Raw genomic sequence first — 17,586 nt, forward strand, 5'->3', positions numbered from 1 at the left:
TTGAGGTTTGATAACCTTTCCGTCGCAACGGCCACAGACGCGGAGAGCGTTAAACAGTGCGTCACGGAACGTCCGAGTAATGGACGCGCGTAGGGTAAGTGCCATATTAAAACAATGCGAGTTGTAATTTACAAGCAGTTAGATTTCTTCCGGATACCAAAGGATATTTGATACAAGTTTTAACTGAAAAATTTAAATTGCATTCATAGTAGGCTACTTGTTGTCCAATTCATTTGACTTGTGATTTGCAGTACATAACCTCAAAATCAATGATATATCAAACGAAGGTCTTTAGGAGTACCGTAGAAGCACCATACTTGGCGCGGGTCCAAACTTGGCGCACTTTCTAATATTTTCTTCGATATTAGACTATTTCCAAAACATTTCAGCCTAAAATATGTAGTCATATATTTGTTTATGTTTGTACAATACATCCGCATCAAAACATGTTATTGATTTTTTGTTATTGAATGTAAATTTAATTAAATGAAAAATTACATCCCACAAGTGCGCCATTTTTTACCCGCGTTAGCAACGCTGCTAAGGAGATGGTGAAATTGTTTCCAATCATTTATCCGCAAAGGAAAAAATATTAGGGATTTTTCTTATCAGAAATTGTTAAAACGTAAGTATTTCCAATGAATCGTGGTTAGATTCGGCGCTTTTTGAGATTTTTATACTAATTTTGAAGCGAAAATATGTTGCGCCAAGTTTGGCTCACAGTGTTCCTAATTATTTACCGTGGAGAATATGACTGTTCGCACCGCTAGATATTTTTGAATCATAGAAGGCTTTGATGAATGAGATTATAAAAGTTAGCGATGAGATAGTTTTATTTTCACGAGAGAAGCCAAAGTCCGCTGCAAAAAAAAGCTAAATTATTTTTTAAATTGCTGTTGAAAAGTGTTTCTATTGTTTTAAGTTGAATTTTGAGTAAAGCTGTTGAATTCAATGAACTACAGCCATTTTGTTTCAAGTGCGCCAAATAAGGAACACATCGCGCCAAATAAGGAACATTGCAAAAACAATGCGCCAAGTTAGGAACATAATGTGCCACACAAAGGGCTTCTGAAACTTGAAGAAATATTAATCTAAGAGTTTCTCACTTATTTTACTTGTATTCTATGGTAGTTAGGCTAGCACTGTGCAAAACGTAGTATGATTTGACCGAACATTGATTTAGTTATTCAACTTTTTATGCAGAATTTCCTTAACTGCGCCAAATATGGTACATCTACGGTAGAACATAAAAGGATTTCCATTTAGTTTAAACGTTCCAGAGTTTTGGCATATCTGACTTTGTATTCTAGTTCTTGACTTTAGCGTCTAATCCTATCAACCATAAGTTTCCCTCTGGAACTGCATTCGTTCGAGAAGCAATATTTTTCATTCTGCTCCGCACTAGGCATGGTTTCGTGCCACAACTCCTCGCAAGAGAACAAAAACTGACGACGGTTTGTGGAGCACGAGGACCTATCTGTCAGTGCGAAACTCAACCTCTGGCGCAGGTATTTTTGCCAAAAAGAGTTGTTTTATGTGTTTGTAAAAGATTGTTTTCCCGTTCGTTCCCACCGCTGAACCGCTAAATCTACTCCTGCAGACATTCTGTCTGACCCATGGGGTACCATACTAACGGCATGCCGAACACACCAAGGGGGATATCCAACAAACACTCTGCATTCCTTTAATGTCGCCCGAGCGGTAGAGGGTCATGAAGGAACACCAGCATTAACGTCGGCGACAAACGGCCAAACGTCGTCCGAGGACGAATGCAAAAACCGGCCGGACCAACGCTCCCTTCTGCGTCGGCGGAACGGTGGAAAAGGGGGGAGCGTCACGGCGTGCAACGGGAATCCGGAAGGAAATAAATTGCCATGCTATTGTTATTTGTTTGCCAAAGCGGTAGGTAAACACACTCCACCGGTACCCCGACACCCATAAGGCTGTCTTTCGGTTTCTTCAGAGTTGGAAAAATGGTTACACTCAGCTGAGGAAATGCTGCAATATAGTTGTTTTGGAAAATTTCTACGAGTCGGTAACGGTTTCGTGAGCTTGAAGCACTCTAGCACAAAGTTTAAGAATTATTTTTCAAAATCATCGACAAGAAATACAATTTATGATTAAAGGCAGAATTCTTTCAAAGGCAACGCAGAGAACTCAAACAAACTAAAGGCAGAAGACTTTAAACTTCGTTGGTAAAAAGTAAAATTGTATATTGTGACGTTTCTGTGCGAAATATTGCCATTATTCTTTTATAGCTTTGAGGGTGAAGTTTTCACAACTTTGATTGTTTTTTTTTAAATATTTTTTTAAGTACAATAAGGAAATAAATATGATTTAATAATTAAAGACAAAGGAAGAAAGCTGAAATGGCTAGATGATCCTTCAAAGCTACCAGAAAAAGTAGTTTAATATCAGCAGCATTTCCGAAAAACTGTAAAACACACCCTTGACTAACCTTTTCAGAATCATCGAAAATAAAAGTGAAAATTAAAAGAAAAACTGACAAACCATCCAATAATTCCAATAAAAGCTTACAAATCAAATCAATTAACCCCTCGTATGATGTAAACTTTAAACTCAAAGAGGTAGCAATATGTGTCAACACTTTTCATCGGAACACCCCAAGGTGAGGTGGGGAGTGTTTTTCGATACCGTCGACGGTGGCCCGTCCCAAAATCTACCTTCACAGCTAATTACGTGAAGTAATCGCACCGAAACGGCCGGATCTCGTGCTCATGCCATCGGTGCTTGTTTGTTCTGCACCCAACACCTAAGCGCCATGATTTACACAGCGATATCCTCGAAAGGGGGAACGGGGAATCAATTTATTCGCCAATGAAGGAGGCAAGTCATACAGGCCAACTTCACACACACACAAACACATGTGGCGTGGTCGCTGTTGCAGCGCATAGGAAAAGGATGTGCTTCACATTCCAGCTCCGGCTCCAGTTCCGGCGTGCGGCTCCGTATGGTAATGCCTTCGAACGAGCAGCGAAAGTTAATTACATTAATTGACGCTCTTCCAAATTATAAACTGCCCGGCCATTCCCTGTGCCTGGGGAACCCCCGCCGGGTCCACGGTGCCCGCGGGGCTGGAGTGGCCCTTCAAGTGGAGCCCTCCGAGAGAGAACGTGTCGCGTGTTAAACTACGATAGGCGCTGGTTTACCCTCACCCTCACCAACGAGGAAGGGGGAAATGGGCGAGTTTTTCCGCCGGTAAGCTGGACTGCCCTTCGATGTCGCTGCTGCAGTGGTGCCGACCGCTTCTTCGGCCGACGGTTTACACGGACGGTGGAGATTTATGCATATGCGGTTGACGATAACTAATTGAATCGTTCTCCCAGCGGGGAAGGCACGGGAGCAATGGTCAATGGCAGCCGGTCCACCGTCAGAAGGAAACGTCAACAAATTGAACTGCAGTACCGTGACGCGGGACGTCGTCTCCGATGGAAACTTGAAGGAGCGTTGAAACGGGGCGAAATCTGTGTGTATGAGTGACACATTCGGCAATGCAGTCAAGCGTTTATCAAACTTTATCCTGTCTACGACCGAGGGTCCATTGTTGATGAGCGATGGTTGGCGAACCCTGGATGAACATGGGTGCCTTTGCTTCGTGGAGTAACAGGACTCGTGTGTGTGTGTGTGTGTGATAGAACCCCGGGTGGAAGTGCGGAAAGTCCGACCGTTATCCTGTCCCCAGCGAAAGCCAGGCCAGCAAACGCAACGCACTTGAATGAGTCCAATCGAGCGAAACGGAACCGGTCAATCGGACGGTTGGAAAAGCACACCAGCCCAGCCAAATGCCGTCACGTCCTGTCCTGTCCTTGTCCTTGTCCCGACCGGTGCTGAGTCGCGTTAGGTAAGGGGCCGCGGCGCACGTTTTCCGCAATTGTACCCCGACAGGGCGATAATTGCCCGCTGCCGTGGAGTAAACTCCGATGCAGGGATGTAAACAGATGGTGTGGGGTTCACGCTCGGCACCGTTCGGTTGCGTCGGCAATTCCACTTCCGGTTTCGCGGGCTTCACATCGCTATCCTTTGCTGCGCGTGTGAGCACGTGCTTTTTTTTGTAGGATTCATTCTGCAAATTGATATCGACCAGGTATTGATATTCTCAATCGGCGAAAAATGAAATGCGATTAGAAAATACTGTTTCACTCTCCACCTTTCATATTACTGTATCATTTTATATCGTTCTACAGCATCAGCTGTGTTGGTCGATTGAATTAATTTCTCCTTGTTTGAACAACTATTAAGAGGATTGAGCATATAAATAATTATTGTATTGCTGTAGTGTATTAAACAAACGGCTATTCGTTTGGAAACAACAGTTTTGTTAGACAGGCTGAATGGCGTTATAACTTAAATCGCGAGAACTGTGGGCGCATGTAAACTTGTATTAAAAACTCTGTGCTAGAATCCGTGAATTGAAACACTTGTAGATTGTATGAAGATGTAGAAACTACAGACCAAGACCCAGAAATGATCATTTGTTTTAGTTTAAGCGATAAAAACATATCCATATTCATGTTACCATCACATTATGGCGGTAGATTTTATTTATTAAATTCAGCATATTGTAGATTACAAATAGAGTATTTTCCAAGCTACCGACTGTTTGTTTTTTCGTTCCTTTGCCGATTATTTAAATTATCTAACGGCCTATACATCTAACGATCAAGGTGGGGAAACTGATCGTTGCAATAATTTACACAGTAGACAGTAACATTTTTATATACACATTCTTTTTACAACTTCGAAGTAATTCGAACCTCCAGCTCACCAGTGCGTCATGATCGACGCAACAGTTGGCGCACCCGAACCCCTGGATTCATCCCTCGAGCGTCCGGTTTTGTCATTTATCTCCGGGCAGATCGTGCTCAGATTAAAGTTGGTTATCGTCCCACAACTCCCCGCGGTTGTTGCACTTACGGCGCCAATGTGTGCCGTGGTTCCAACTGTATTTGGCTGCTCGTGAAGCTGTTGGTGCTGGTGATGATGATGATGATGTTGGGAAGTATTTTGGTTCGAAAGTGCTGAGTATGGTTGCCGACCGTGATTGGAGGACACTGAGGTACCATAGTTCGTGGTGGTGCCGTAGCCGGCAGGTGTTGCTGGCGGACAGGAAACATCCAAATGAGAGTGTGCTTGATGGTTAGCACCAGCTACCGATGGATATCCCGAATGATGACTCCTCTCGTGGTGAGCGGTTTTGTTCGATTTAGCCGAACCAAACGGAACGGCCGAGGAGGAAGAATACTGACGGTAGTTGAAGGAACCTGCAGAGGAACTTTTATGCAGTATCCCATTGGACGCTTCGGTGCTGGATCCTTCCGACGTTGCACCACCATACTGATGATGATTCTGCGATCGTTGCTCTTGTTGCTGGTGATGATTGTAATGGGGATACATATGAGGTTCGGCTTGTTGCGTCGAACCTCCCGAAACGACGGTCGCACTCGATGGAACCGTGGCCGACGTTGTTGAGCTTGCCAGCGAATGATAGCTGTAGCCCGCCGTAGAGGTTACGATGGCCGGGAATGCATAATCTACGGTCGAAGAAGCAAATCCCGCTGCCTTGTGGGATTTCTTCGCCTTGCCCGCATTAGAACTAACGTTACCGGAGGTGCAGTGCGTAATCGTGTGGTAGTGTTTATTGGTAGCTGTAGGTTTCTCCCCGAACGCAGGCAAATAGTAGGGCGTAAAGTCTTGCCCGACACTCGATGCCGATTGCGGAACTGACGCATGAGGATAGTTTGGGGCATTGGAATTGGAACCACCCGCCGCTTGTTGGTAGTAGCCTTGTGAAGTGCTTTTCCCAAAGTAAGGTAGTGCAGGGGCCTGGCTACTAGTACTGGCCGATCCGGAGCAACCTGCGCTTCCCGGAACCGCACCGTATCCCACACCGTCCGTACCAAACGTCGGTGGTACGTAGGCATTTTGCTGGCTAGCAAAGTTATATCCCTTGTTGTAGTCCGCCGCGACGGACGAGGATCCATACGAGTCAAAGTTGAACGTTAACGCACCGGACGTGGACACGGACGAAGAACCGAAACCGCCCTCCATAATGTTACATCCGTAATCGAACAGTTTATCCTTGCGCATCGTTTCGTGTCCGGCGGACACCAGAGATACCGCGTTTGAATTGTACGAGTTGTTACTGCCTATCAACGCCTCGGCGGAGTAGTTATTGTTCAGCGGTTTGTTCGCCTGCCCACAGCTGGTGGCGTTGTACGAAGGTTTGGAAGGTTGGTTAACGAGTTGACTCACCGAAAGGAATGTGGAGCCCTGTGTGGCATCGCTACCCTGACCAGAGTTTCCTCCAGCGCTTGTGTGCGTGTGTCCTTTCTTCCTGAAGCTCTGCCCGGTGGAGACTCCGGGTCCGACACCGGACCCTGTGCCGGTACCGATCGAAGTGTTTAGCGCCAAATCTCCATTCAAACTGGGAAGCGTCACAGGCGGGAAATACGGTGAGGAGGAATCGTTCAGTATGTTCGACAGTTTGCTCGGTGAGGACCAGGTCAGGTTGTTCTCCTCACCCGGAGGATGGGCGAAGAAGATGTCCGACTTGTAGTTGGCCGAGTAGCCGCCGGTTGGTGGAAAATCGAGCGAGGAAATAATTTGTGCCGGAGCCAACTCATACGGTTGTTGTTGCTGTTGCTGGGAATGATGATGGATGGTGGTAGTGGTGGTGGTGGTGGTGGCGGAAATGGTGGTGCTCGCTACCGAATCGTTGTGTGTTCCCGCTGCCATCCAGGAGACATCATAGCGGGACTGTGAGCTTTGCTGTGAAGTTATGGCAACGGTGGAGGAAGTGGTTTGCTGTTGGGAATGTGATGTGGCTGGAGTTTGCTGTTGCTGCACTCCATTTGTGTTGTGGGGCGGTGGAGCAGTTCCAGCAACGGAAGGCAATCGTTGAGAACTTCTGTCCATTTTTGTATTTTTCAAAGAAAAACATTCCGCCTCCGCCGGACCAGCGGGATGCTTGGTGGAAACCTTTGGTCCCGTTTCGTATGTCTGGGAAGTGTGCAGCGGAATCGTGGCGAACGACGACTGCGTGTACGATGGTTCCGTTTTGGTAGACGATGTCAGACTGAAGGTGAAACTGGTGGCCGGTTTCTCGGTGGTCAGCAGTGGATCGAGCACACCAAAAGACGGACAATAGTTAACCGTTTGCGGCACAGTTTTGTGATAGTACGACCCATACGTATCGTAGGATGGCGTGGTCATTGTGGCTGCCAGGATTGTGCTATTGGTGTACTGCGACTGGACGGTGCGCGGTTGCGAACTGGTGCTGCTAGTGAGCGAGAAGGTAAATTCGATCGATGGCTTCAGCGGGGAGCTAAAATCATCGATCACCGGTTTGACCGGGTTACTGGGAAGGACGCCACAGGTGGAACCGAAGAAATTGTTTGACGCCATCGTAGTCGACGTGCTCGGAGCAGTCGATGTACCCGAAGTGAGAGTGAAGGTAAAGGCAACACTGGCGCCGTAATCCGATTCGGAGGTGCTCTGAACCTTCGTCGGTACGCCCATAGACGTTCGACTCGGTCGATGGTCCAGCATATTATCGATGGACTGATAAATTGTAGTGTAGCTCGAAAAGCCACTTTCCCTCGTCGAAGGTGCTGCTACCGTGGTAACCGTTGCTACGTTGGAAGTCGACGAAACCGGCAGCGACGACTGCAAGATCGGTATGTCTTGCACAGCAGGAGGCCCGCTTCCACAGATCGTTTCCATTTGGCCGTAATTGAAAAATGATGAAAAATTATCCAACATTAAACTTCCACCCGGTTCCGTGCCGCCAGTCGCGAGTACAGTTTCCGCTGAGTTATCTTTTTTCACCGCCTGCAACTCGGTAACTGTTGTCGCTCCTTCGTCACATTCTTCGCCATCGGCTGCCTCGATGTGATTTCCAGCGGCCTTGCCACCGCCAGCGACTAATGGGAAATTCATCAGATATGCCGCTGTCGGCGAGAGCGAACCATCATCGTGGTTTCCATGGCTGTGCGAATCGCCCGGCACTTGTAGATTGGCAAAAATGTCATCCGACAGGTCACTGTGGCCGATATTTATGTGATCCAAATGTGCTCCTTGAGGTTCACCGCTGCAAACATTCACAGTTTGGTCAACTGTTTCGTGCTCCTTGCGAATGGTTTTACCAACGATAGGTATCGAAGAACCCGAATGTTCCGTGACTATGGCAACCAACGGTTCTTTTCCCTCTTCTTGTGGTTTTTTACTGTCTTCTACATGCAACTCTTCAACAACACTACCCATTTGAGCATCTTCCTTTCGTAACCGTTTGCATTCGTTAGGGCCACTTTCGTCCGGCACTTTCTCCACAGCAGACTCCATCACAACTACCGGCTGCTTGCGCGGCTTTTTCCCCTTATCGATCGACTTTTTGCGCTTTAGTTTGGGTTTTATTTTGGAACCTTTCAGGCTTGTTGATTCACTAGACGTTGTGCTTCGTTTTAGCGGTGGGATCGGTATTTTCCCGTTCACTATCCGTCCCGGGATGACATCAATCGACTTGATCATGAACTTTCCCCGTTTCGTTCTGCCCTTTCCGCCTGGGGGTCGATTTTTTAAATTAATTTTCGCTCTCACATCGTCATTCCCTACAATAAGCAGCGAGGATGGTGGGGCAACTAGCGGCATCTGCATCAGATTCCCGTTGTTCGAGATCAACACGCTCGTCGTCATGATAGGCGTCGAAAGGAGGGCCGGTGTGACATTCACTGGAAGAGTCAAAATTTCTGTTAACCTTACTCTGACATGCTTTTCTATCGACCGGTCGACACTTACCACCATGACCAGGTACAATGTTGATTCCATTTATATGCCGTAATGCAGATGCACTAGGCGCAGGCTGTATGCCACCAGAACCGGGAATGCTCGATGTAGTAGTTTCCACATTGGAAGTAATCGCTACACTCTTCACGGCATCTAAACCTACCGCATCCGATCCCACTGTATTGTTCGACAGGGAAACTTGATGCTTTGCATTTATCACAGGTTGTTTTTTGGCAGCGGCAACACCAGAGCGAGCTCGTTTCACACCCGATTTCTTTCCGAGGTTTCCATTTTCTTTCTCCTCGCTCCGTTGCTGCCTCTCCTCCTCCGCTATCGTATACTTGCATGGTGGAACGGTAATTTTTGACTTCCGCAACAACTCGGTGAGCTCCTCATTTCTCCCCAACAGTCGCTTGAGGCGCTTCTCCTGCTCGCACAGTTGCTCTGGACCGAAAAGTGGATATTATTATCGCATTCCTCCAGGTGATAGCTTCATCCTTAACAGATTTTTTACCTTTCAATGGGTCGTTACACTCCTGCATCAGATCCTTAATCTTTTTTTGTAGTTTACCAATGAGCTCGATGGCCCGCTGAAGGATTTCAACTTTAGTAAGCGTGGACGACGGCTCATGGTCAGGCAGCAGGCGATGAAGATCCTCGAATGTTTTGTTCAGTCGTTCACGTCGCTCCTTTTCCCAGATACGATTTTGGCTATGCAGTGGAAAGAAAACGCAAGGTTAGACTTGTAAAACAATTTCCACACCATTTCTCCAAAAACTTACGGGGAAGGTTTCTTTTTTGTCATCCTGGTAGGAGGTCTAGCGTAGGCAGCAGTACGCACAATACTTCATTGTCGTTGGTACTTATCACCGGGTCATACTTAAATATTATTAAACGAATATTCCTCGTAGTTCCTCTGCGTAGGAAAAGTTAGACGATTTTCTGCAACTAAGTTGCTTCGACGTAAGCCCGTTTGTTATGACAGTTCGTTTGTTTATCTTCTTGGTCAGAGCTTCACAAACGATTATTCAAAACTAAGCAACACCGTCCATTTCTCGAATGCTATATTCAATTTTCACAAAATACAAAATACACAATAACTGCCTGCGCATGTTTCCCGGTTTTAGAGTTATAAACAATTCTTGTTTCTTGTGATATTTGATTGAACATATGTTTTTTTCATAATCAGCCGCCGGCGGTTGTCAACATAGCCGCGGAATGCTGTCAGTAGATTACTTTGAAATGACACCAGGCTAACTGTCATTATTGTGTACCACACAAAAGTTCGTACTGTTTACTTTCCTAGCAAAACATTGATATCCGATCGTCTTGTAACAAGAAAAAGTTATTTTTTAAGCATATTTATTTAATGCTGTCTTCACCATGAATGCAGGTACCAAAGAGAGGTATATGCTACACATAAAGCATGAAACCGCCCGTATGATATTGGGTAAGCAATCAGCATCGGGAACCGAATCTACGCGCCAAAACCAACAAGATCGCGTTGTAATTACTATTACCATCTTTCAGCTTTCATGTGGCGAGAGAAACTACACGAGGTGGCCGAACTATTCATCAAAACGAATCCCTGTCTAGAATTTGAACGAAATGCTATTGAGGAAGGTTATGCACCGTTCAACTTCGCATATCAACCGATATCGGAAATTCTACATGACTACAACCAGATGACACGAACGCGTAAGAACTCTTCTAGACGGTAGTTCTTTCGTATTCAAATGCGGCTCTTATGAAATCGGTGTTTTTTTTCTATATATTTAGTGCATCAACTCGTTCAACGATATGGGAGTAAGTTATCTTTTCCGCGGTCGATGAGCGATCTGGAAAAGATCGAGTATTTATTGGATCATCCCTCAAGTGAGCCAACGTGTCCGCAGGATAGCATTGGCCAGGCGTCCGGCTTTGATGGAACAGGCACACCAATCGCCTCCACTACTGGACAAACGGCATCGATGGACCAGGAAATGTTCGCACAGTTTTCTAATGAGAAAACATACATGGACACTCCAACCATGTCATTTATGATGGTAGCGAGCAACGATGTAAGCGGAACCGGACCCGGAATCGCCGAACAGGAAAGTGGTACCACACCACAAGTGTGTTCAACAATGGACAATTACACTATATCAGCGGCAGAGGGTGCTATGGACGACGGAAATGATGGGCAAGCAGCTACGCAATATGTTTTGGTTGACGACAATGGCAATGAGCAACCAATCATGATTCAAATACTTCCAGAAAGTATCCCGGAGGTGGAACCACAGACAAACGAACTCGTTCCTCCCATGAATCCTACAAGTATTACCTCTGAATATCCTCCAAGCAGTTATCCTGTTCCATTGGCGCAAACCGAGCATGAAATGCCACCAACGCAGCAGGAATGTTCAGTTGACGTCCCATTAGCTGTGAACACCGGCTCGGACACGCTTGCGAATGAAATACAATACCATGCTCCTTCAGAAGAAAATACTCTACTGACGATGGTATCGTCGCAACAGGAGGCCATGGTAATCGAAGAGGTCGTTACGCCTGACTGTGATCCTGGCAACTTAATTACGCAGAGCACAAACAATGAAGCTGATATGTTATACACGAATACAGATGATTCGGCTGGTTCGAATGCCTTGCCCTCTACACAGCAAGAGCAAAAAGAAGGACATAAAAAATTTAAGCACTTACAAACAAATCTTTCCGAGCCAGTCGTAATGGTCTCTACTACTATGAATCATAAGACAGTGATCACCGAACTTAAGGACTTTCGACGTAGTATAGATATCTCAGGTCGACAAGTGTTAAAACATAATGAAGTCGAAACTAATGAAAATGCAAAATATACAGCACCCGCTTCCACCTGTAAGTCGAGTATAACCAAAAAAACTCCAAGAAAAATGGCAACTGTTGGCTCTCCACAAAGTACCGTGAAAAAGGGCAAAGTGATGAAGCAAGCAACGATTAAAAAACCGGCAAAAGATATGCCGACCTTCGAAAACCAACCGACTCCAACTACCGAGACCAGTCAAGGGGCAACCGGAGTAAATCCGACCCCCATCGACCCGACGGTGTCTGCCATAGAGGAGTGGAAGCGAATCCGTTCAGTTAATCGGAATAACTTCGATAACATCGTCCGGCATGAGATCAGCAAAGACATGGACCAACTGCAGCAGGAAAAACACATTGAAATGCGCAGAAAAAGACAAACAGCCGTCCAAATGTCGAGGCTTAGAAAGAAAATGGCCAGCAAAGCACCCGCCGAGGCGCAGACGGATACAAATTGTCAACCAACTCCTCTACCGGATAAGTCTGCGAAGCAGCAAGATAAATCGAAACCAACGACCCGAAAGAGGAAACCAGCAGTTACCCGTACGGCAACAAGCCCGGCCAAACGCACGAAACGTTCCAGTGTCAGTAATCCCAACGATTCACTTGAACAGCAAGCGGCACTGTTGGAGGCTGCTCTCTACACTCCGATGAAGCCGGCCGTTGATCAGGTGGAACAAAAACAACTAAAGGAACAGCAACAGCAACAGCAACAGCAACAGCAACAGCAACAGCAACAGCAACAGCAACAGCAACAGCAACAGCAACAGCAACAGCAACAACAGCAACAGCAGCAGCAGCAGCAGCAACAACAGCAACAGCAGCAGCAGCAGCAAAAAGAGCTGCAACAACAACAAAAACAAAAACAACAACAACTGCAACAACAACAACAACAACAACAACAACAACAACAGCAACAACAACAGCACCAGCAACAACAACAACAGCAAGAGCACCCGCAACAACAACTGCAACAACAAAAACAGCAAAACCTTCAGCAGCAAGAGCTGCAACTACAACAAATACAGCAACAACAAGAGGACCAGCAACAACAAGATCAACAACAACAAGAACACCAGCAACAGCAAGGTCAACAACAACAAGAACACCAGCAACAGCAACAGCAACAGCACCAAAAACAGCAACAGCAACTGCAACAGCAACAGCAACAGCAACAGCAAGAGCACCAACAACAGCAACAGCAACTACAACAGCAACAGCAAGAGCACCAGCAACAGCAGCAACCTCAGCAACTGCAACAGCAAAAGAAAGATTATCAGCAACAGCAACATATGGTGGATGATCCTATGTCGAATAGGAAGAAACGGGAAGAAACCAATTCTGTGGGGTTTGCTACGCAACCGATCTCACTGACTATAACACCAGCGAAACAAATGCCAACAGAAACGATATCCTGTGCTTCGGATAGAAAAACGAAAACGGCGTCCAATCAAACAGCTCCCCGAACGAAACAGAAAGAACCAATACCACCAATTGAGTATGATGCGACACAGAAGGTTTCGAAACATAAAACTTCGAAAGTTTCCTTAGCACAAAAGGAAAACAAAACCAACGTCAAACCAACGACGGAAATCCCGTGCGTCCAAGATGCTCCCATGAATCTTTCGCTGGACATAAGAAAATCGATTGAGACACCTGTAAAATTTTCCCCAGCACCTCCTGTCCTGCAGGTTGAAAGGAAAGAATCTCAGCCTAAGACAAATCGTGGTGTATCTCAAACGGAAGATGAGATATCCCTGGCCGTCACCAGTATATTGGGCTCTAGCGTGAAAGTTCCTCCTAGCCTGCACGCGACGCCAAAGGCCGAGAAACATGCGCTCTCTGCGTCGGTCGGTTCCGAATCGTCGTGCTCGTACTCTTCTTCGTCCGACTCGGAGTGCAGTACAGTTTCCTCGACGACAATGGAGGAGGATGAAAACATCCGAGCAATGTACCTTAATAGCAAGCGATACCGAAAGACCCACCGCTCTGGGCAACCTCCTGCGGCTCGCAACTTGCCACCAAAGTCTCCGGGCAAGGATAAAAACATAATCCGTATCAACGGGGGCAAACGTAGGCAACCAGAGAAACAGGCAAAGATCGCGTCGGAACAGAACGCTGTAGAAGCCCGCAAAAGCAAGCACTCGCCGAATAAGGCACACGACGTAAAAGTCATCAGCAATAAAAATAGCCGTGTACAGAAACATGTGAAACTCGTCGAACTCAAGCGACAACAGCAACAACCGAAGGACCAGCCCGATGCGATCGTAAAGGATATAAGGCCACAAACTCTAGCTCATCCCCCCTCCTCACCTTCTAACTCGTCTCAGGTTGAACAGTCTTCTGTCGAAAAAGGAATGATCGTAACGACACCGCAACGCACTAAAACTCCTCGCAAACAGCAACTCATCCCTACGAAGCTCGATTCAGAAAACAGCTTTATTCAACCGACCCCACAGAAGGCTAACCAGAGAACCGCACCGAAACTATCGGTCAAAACCTACCATCCGGGAAAGCGGACAGCTACTGTGCCCCTGGCAGCATCATTGAAAAGTGAAAAAGTACGCGCCACCAAAAAAGCAACCAGCAAGGTGCCAACGGCAACGGCGAAAGCCAACGTGGCAGACAAACAACAGGAGAATGCACCAATGAACCTGGTGACGGAACCACCACTCTCGAATCCGCCAAAAGAGATGAAATCAAATGTGACCGTTCGCCAGGATGCAATATACGCCGTGTTGGAACAACTTCACGGTAAATAGTTGCAATACGTCTCACGAAAACTTATTACAAAGTTATTCGGTTTTTATTCAATTTAGTTGTTTTTACGAAAGACTGGCTTGTATGTTGCATAATTGGTTATGTGCATCATCATGTTTATTTATATGCAGTTTTTTTGTGAACATTTTTAAATTTTCTTTATAAAGTTTTAAGTTCTTTCGAGAAAAAAAGATCATCCTTGCATCGGGCACTACAGCTAATCAGTCTCGTCCATAATTCGTCCCATTAGTAGTCATTCTAAGTCGCGTTATTACGGCATGCTCCATGGTGCCGTTATGGTCCAGTTCGGATTGTGCGATATTCCATTGCACGACCAGGACACCGGCACCAGATAGTCCACGATCGAGTCGCCAATGTCGGGACAATTGCGGCGCGCGTAGTATTCCATGTTGTACAGGCTCAGGTGGAGCCCGTTGCCGATACAAAGCATTAACCACAGCAGTACGTTACCGACGTCCTTGTTCAGACCCCGGGTGACCACCATCAGCAGCAGGCCCATGAACTCGAACTGCACAAACATGACCGGGTAGAAGAAGCGGAAGCAGAACGCTAGTATTAGTTCGTGGAAGACCGACGAAACGGTAAACACAGCCACGGTGGCCAGCGGGCGACAGTTGCGGAACACGTGCTCAACACAGTCCTTGTACACGTACGTGTACAACCAGTCGTGCACGACCACATTCCAGGAGCGGATATACCCGGCGAAGGTGGACTCGTTCCACCAATCCCGGTAGAACATCCGATCGGCAAAGCGCAACAGTTCTGCCGCCCCGTTCATCCACGCGTGCAGCAGCGAGTAGAACGCGCACAGGAAACACAACGACCCGGGCATGATGCTACCGAACAGTGAGAGCACGAAGCTGCCCGAGCTGATCTTTGCGTGGCCAAACTTCTCGAACAACGGTGCCAGGAAGCGCTCCAGGATGAAGCTGATGTAGAAGATAACGCCGACGACCTCGAGCGCGTGTCTGGCTACGATGCGCCAGCGGATCTGCTTGGTCCGAGGATACTCATCCCGATAGACCAGCGTGGGTGCGAACAAAAAGTATGCATACTTCCCGAACGAGGGCAACTGTCGCCCGTACGCATCCGCACTGGCCGGTTTTGAGTCGGCCGTTTTCTGCCCTCCCATTCCGAGGGCCCTCGGAGCGTTACTGCGAACGAACGCGTGTGCCTTCATCAGGAAGCGTGTCATTTCCATTAGAAAAGCCACCGAAGATGCCGGTGGAAGATCGTACAGCAGCAGTGCCTTGATCGCGACAGTCATGAAAGCACACTGGTACATGAGAAAAGTGACCAGCGCAGCCAAATCCCACAGTTTTTGCACGCCCGAACCTAAAACGTAAAGTAAAGTTATATTATTTCATGATGAATCGATGGAGATGATTCTTAGGTGCTCTCGTACCTGTCGAGAAACGTTGACGAGCGGACGCCCACAGCCGGAAGCATGGGTAGAGGAGGAACGTGGACAGTTGCATGCAGGCCCACAGCATAAGTGCCAAGTGAAATTTTCCAAATCCGGCCACTATCGGACGGAAGCCAAGGTTGATACTGTAAATAAATAGAAATAAGACCAAACATTGGTTATTCAAAATGCTACTTCTGGTATTTGATCACGGCAATATTTTCTCCCACACATATGACACACACCTGCCAGTATCAACAAAATCGTGCACGACCGTGTTGAGAAAGAGGATGATCAGGATAACAATAAAGATGTGGTAGATCGTCTTGATGTGCTTCACCTCGAAAAGATCCGTCAACAAGGAGTTTCGCGCCACAAACTCCTTTTCCGGCAGCTTTCCATTCGTTCGACCCTTCCGATGGATCGTTGCGCTTTTGATGGACGATTTCTCGTTGAACAATTGCTTTAATTCGTAGTTTTTCAAATTAAACTGTTTCACCTCTGCAAACAAATCGTCTACCGCAATGTCCAACTTTTTCTCGACGTCCTTGCCGACTCTGGCCACAATTTCCTGCGTCCAATACAAAAAAGAGTAATGGGGTAATGTTTCGTCTTCAGTGGACCCGACAAAGGGACTTACATCCATCTTCTGTTTCATTTTCTCTATTGCCATGTCCTTAACTATCTCCTCCTTGTATTCGCGTTGAGCTGAAATAAAAAAAAGTAGCTTTAATGAAACATTGTAAAAGTGGAGCATAGAATGTCTTCAATGTAAAATCTGATCTACAAAATCTATGTCTATGAAACAATAGTTTGTCTTTCGTTCTTTTTTGTCAGTCACAAAATCGAGATTTGGTTGGAAAAAGGTTTCCTTCTTTTACTTATGAAAAGATATCTTTCTCTTAAGCTGCAAAACAAATGTTAAAAGTTCACAATACTGTTCCAATTGTTTGCCCGCCTTTTTCGAAAACTTGTGATTTTGTGAAACGACATCAGCTCAATTTTGTGTCATATTGTATAGCACATTGTATGAAGTTGGTAATGATTTAAATACGAAGAAATTAAGCCGATTTCACGGACAGAATAGTAATGCAATAATCTAATATATTTTACCAACTTGATAACTAAGCAACTTGATTGCATAAGAACGTTGACCAAAAACACATTACGAAGCCTTATAACTAGATGGTTTCTTCTTTATACATAAAGTGTCTTCTTACCACGATTATCGATAGCATTTTGTACACCAGCTCCAGAAGAGCCAGAACTTTCACTTCCACTGCCGGTATCGCTCATGGTTCCCAGTACAAACGAGATACGACAAAAAAGTGGCTTCAACAGACACAGAACAAAATCACAACGAGGAGACGAAAATGAAAAAAATGTCCGACAAAAGATTATCCTCGATCCTCAATTCTCGATCTCCTATAAGAACGAAACTACAGCGTCGTTAGCTGGCGGATGATTCTCGACCCGTCGACGGCCAATCTACAACTAAATCTGCTTCGACGCCTTCCCGGTGGAGTAACGTTTCCTGGCCGATGACTGATAGGCCGTAATCGACTTACATACACGTCCCCATCAGTTCTCCACTCATCCGCCGTCTTGCTATTCGCTGGAAGTTACGATCGATGCGGGCGACAGCTTGTGGAGAATGAGGACAAGGGGATATTGGTGGTGGTCGGCAAAAGGGCCGGGACAATGAGATTAGACGTCCCACTAGCACCGAGTGCAGATGTACTCGAGTTGTTTCCATGACGAAG

General features: G+C 46.3%; 2 protein-coding genes across 2 annotated transcripts; both read right to left on the minus strand.

The window, feature by feature from the left end:
- Positions 1-4,607: 4,607 nt before the first annotated feature.
- On the minus strand, positions 4,608-9,607 carry LOC131285818 (serine-rich adhesin for platelets-like). Its single transcript, XM_058314671.1, has 4 exons — positions 9,585-9,607; positions 9,317-9,513; positions 8,815-9,246; positions 4,608-8,747 (listed from the first exon to the last, which is right to left on the minus strand). The coding sequence occupies exons 1-4, from the start codon at positions 9,605-9,607 to the stop codon at positions 4,783-4,785; spliced, it is 4,617 nt and encodes a 1,538-aa protein (XP_058170654.1). The 3' UTR covers positions 4,608-4,782.
- Positions 9,608-14,570: 4,963 nt separating this feature from the next.
- LOC131289696 (sterol O-acyltransferase 1) lies at positions 14,571-17,544 on the minus strand. Its single transcript, XM_058318995.1, has 5 exons — positions 17,044-17,544; positions 16,464-16,531; positions 16,069-16,394; positions 15,824-15,969; positions 14,571-15,753 (listed from the first exon to the last, which is right to left on the minus strand). Exons 1-5 carry the CDS (start codon positions 17,117-17,119, stop codon positions 14,669-14,671), a joined length of 1,701 nt encoding a protein of 566 aa, XP_058174978.1. The 5' UTR covers positions 17,120-17,544; the 3' UTR covers positions 14,571-14,668.
- Between the last annotated feature and the right edge of the window lie 42 nt (positions 17,545-17,586).

The sequence above is a fragment of the Anopheles ziemanni genome, chromosome 3, assembly GCF_943734765.1.
Source record: "Anopheles ziemanni chromosome 3, idAnoZiCoDA_A2_x.2, whole genome shotgun sequence".
In the NCBI taxonomy this organism is placed as follows: domain Eukaryota; kingdom Metazoa; phylum Arthropoda; class Insecta; order Diptera; family Culicidae; genus Anopheles; species Anopheles ziemanni.

Excerpts from the sequence above, each read along its gene's own strand:
- LOC131289696 (XM_058318995.1), bottom strand. The coding sequence starts at position 17,119 with ATGAGCGATACCGGCAGTGGAAGTGAAAGTTCTGGCTCTTCTGGAGCT. Across the intron at positions 16,532-17,043 it reads AAATGCTATCGATAATCGTG|CTCAACGCGAATACAAGGAG; the intron begins GTAAGAAGACAC and ends TTTTTATTTCAG. Across the intron at positions 16,395-16,463 it reads AAATGAAACAGAAGATGGAT|GAAATTGTGGCCAGAGTCGG; the intron begins GTAAGTCCCTTT and ends TATTGGACGCAG.
- LOC131285818 (XM_058314671.1), bottom strand. The coding sequence starts at position 9,607 with ATGACAAAAAAGAAACCTTCCCC. Across the intron at positions 9,247-9,316 it reads GTGTAACGACCCATTGAAAG|AGCAACTGTGCGAGCAGGAG; the intron begins GTAAAAAATCTG and ends TTTTCGGTCCAG. Across the intron at positions 8,748-8,814 it reads CATTGTACCTGGTCATGGTG|TGAATGTCACACCGGCCCTC; the intron begins GTAAGTGTCGAC and ends TGACTCTTCCAG.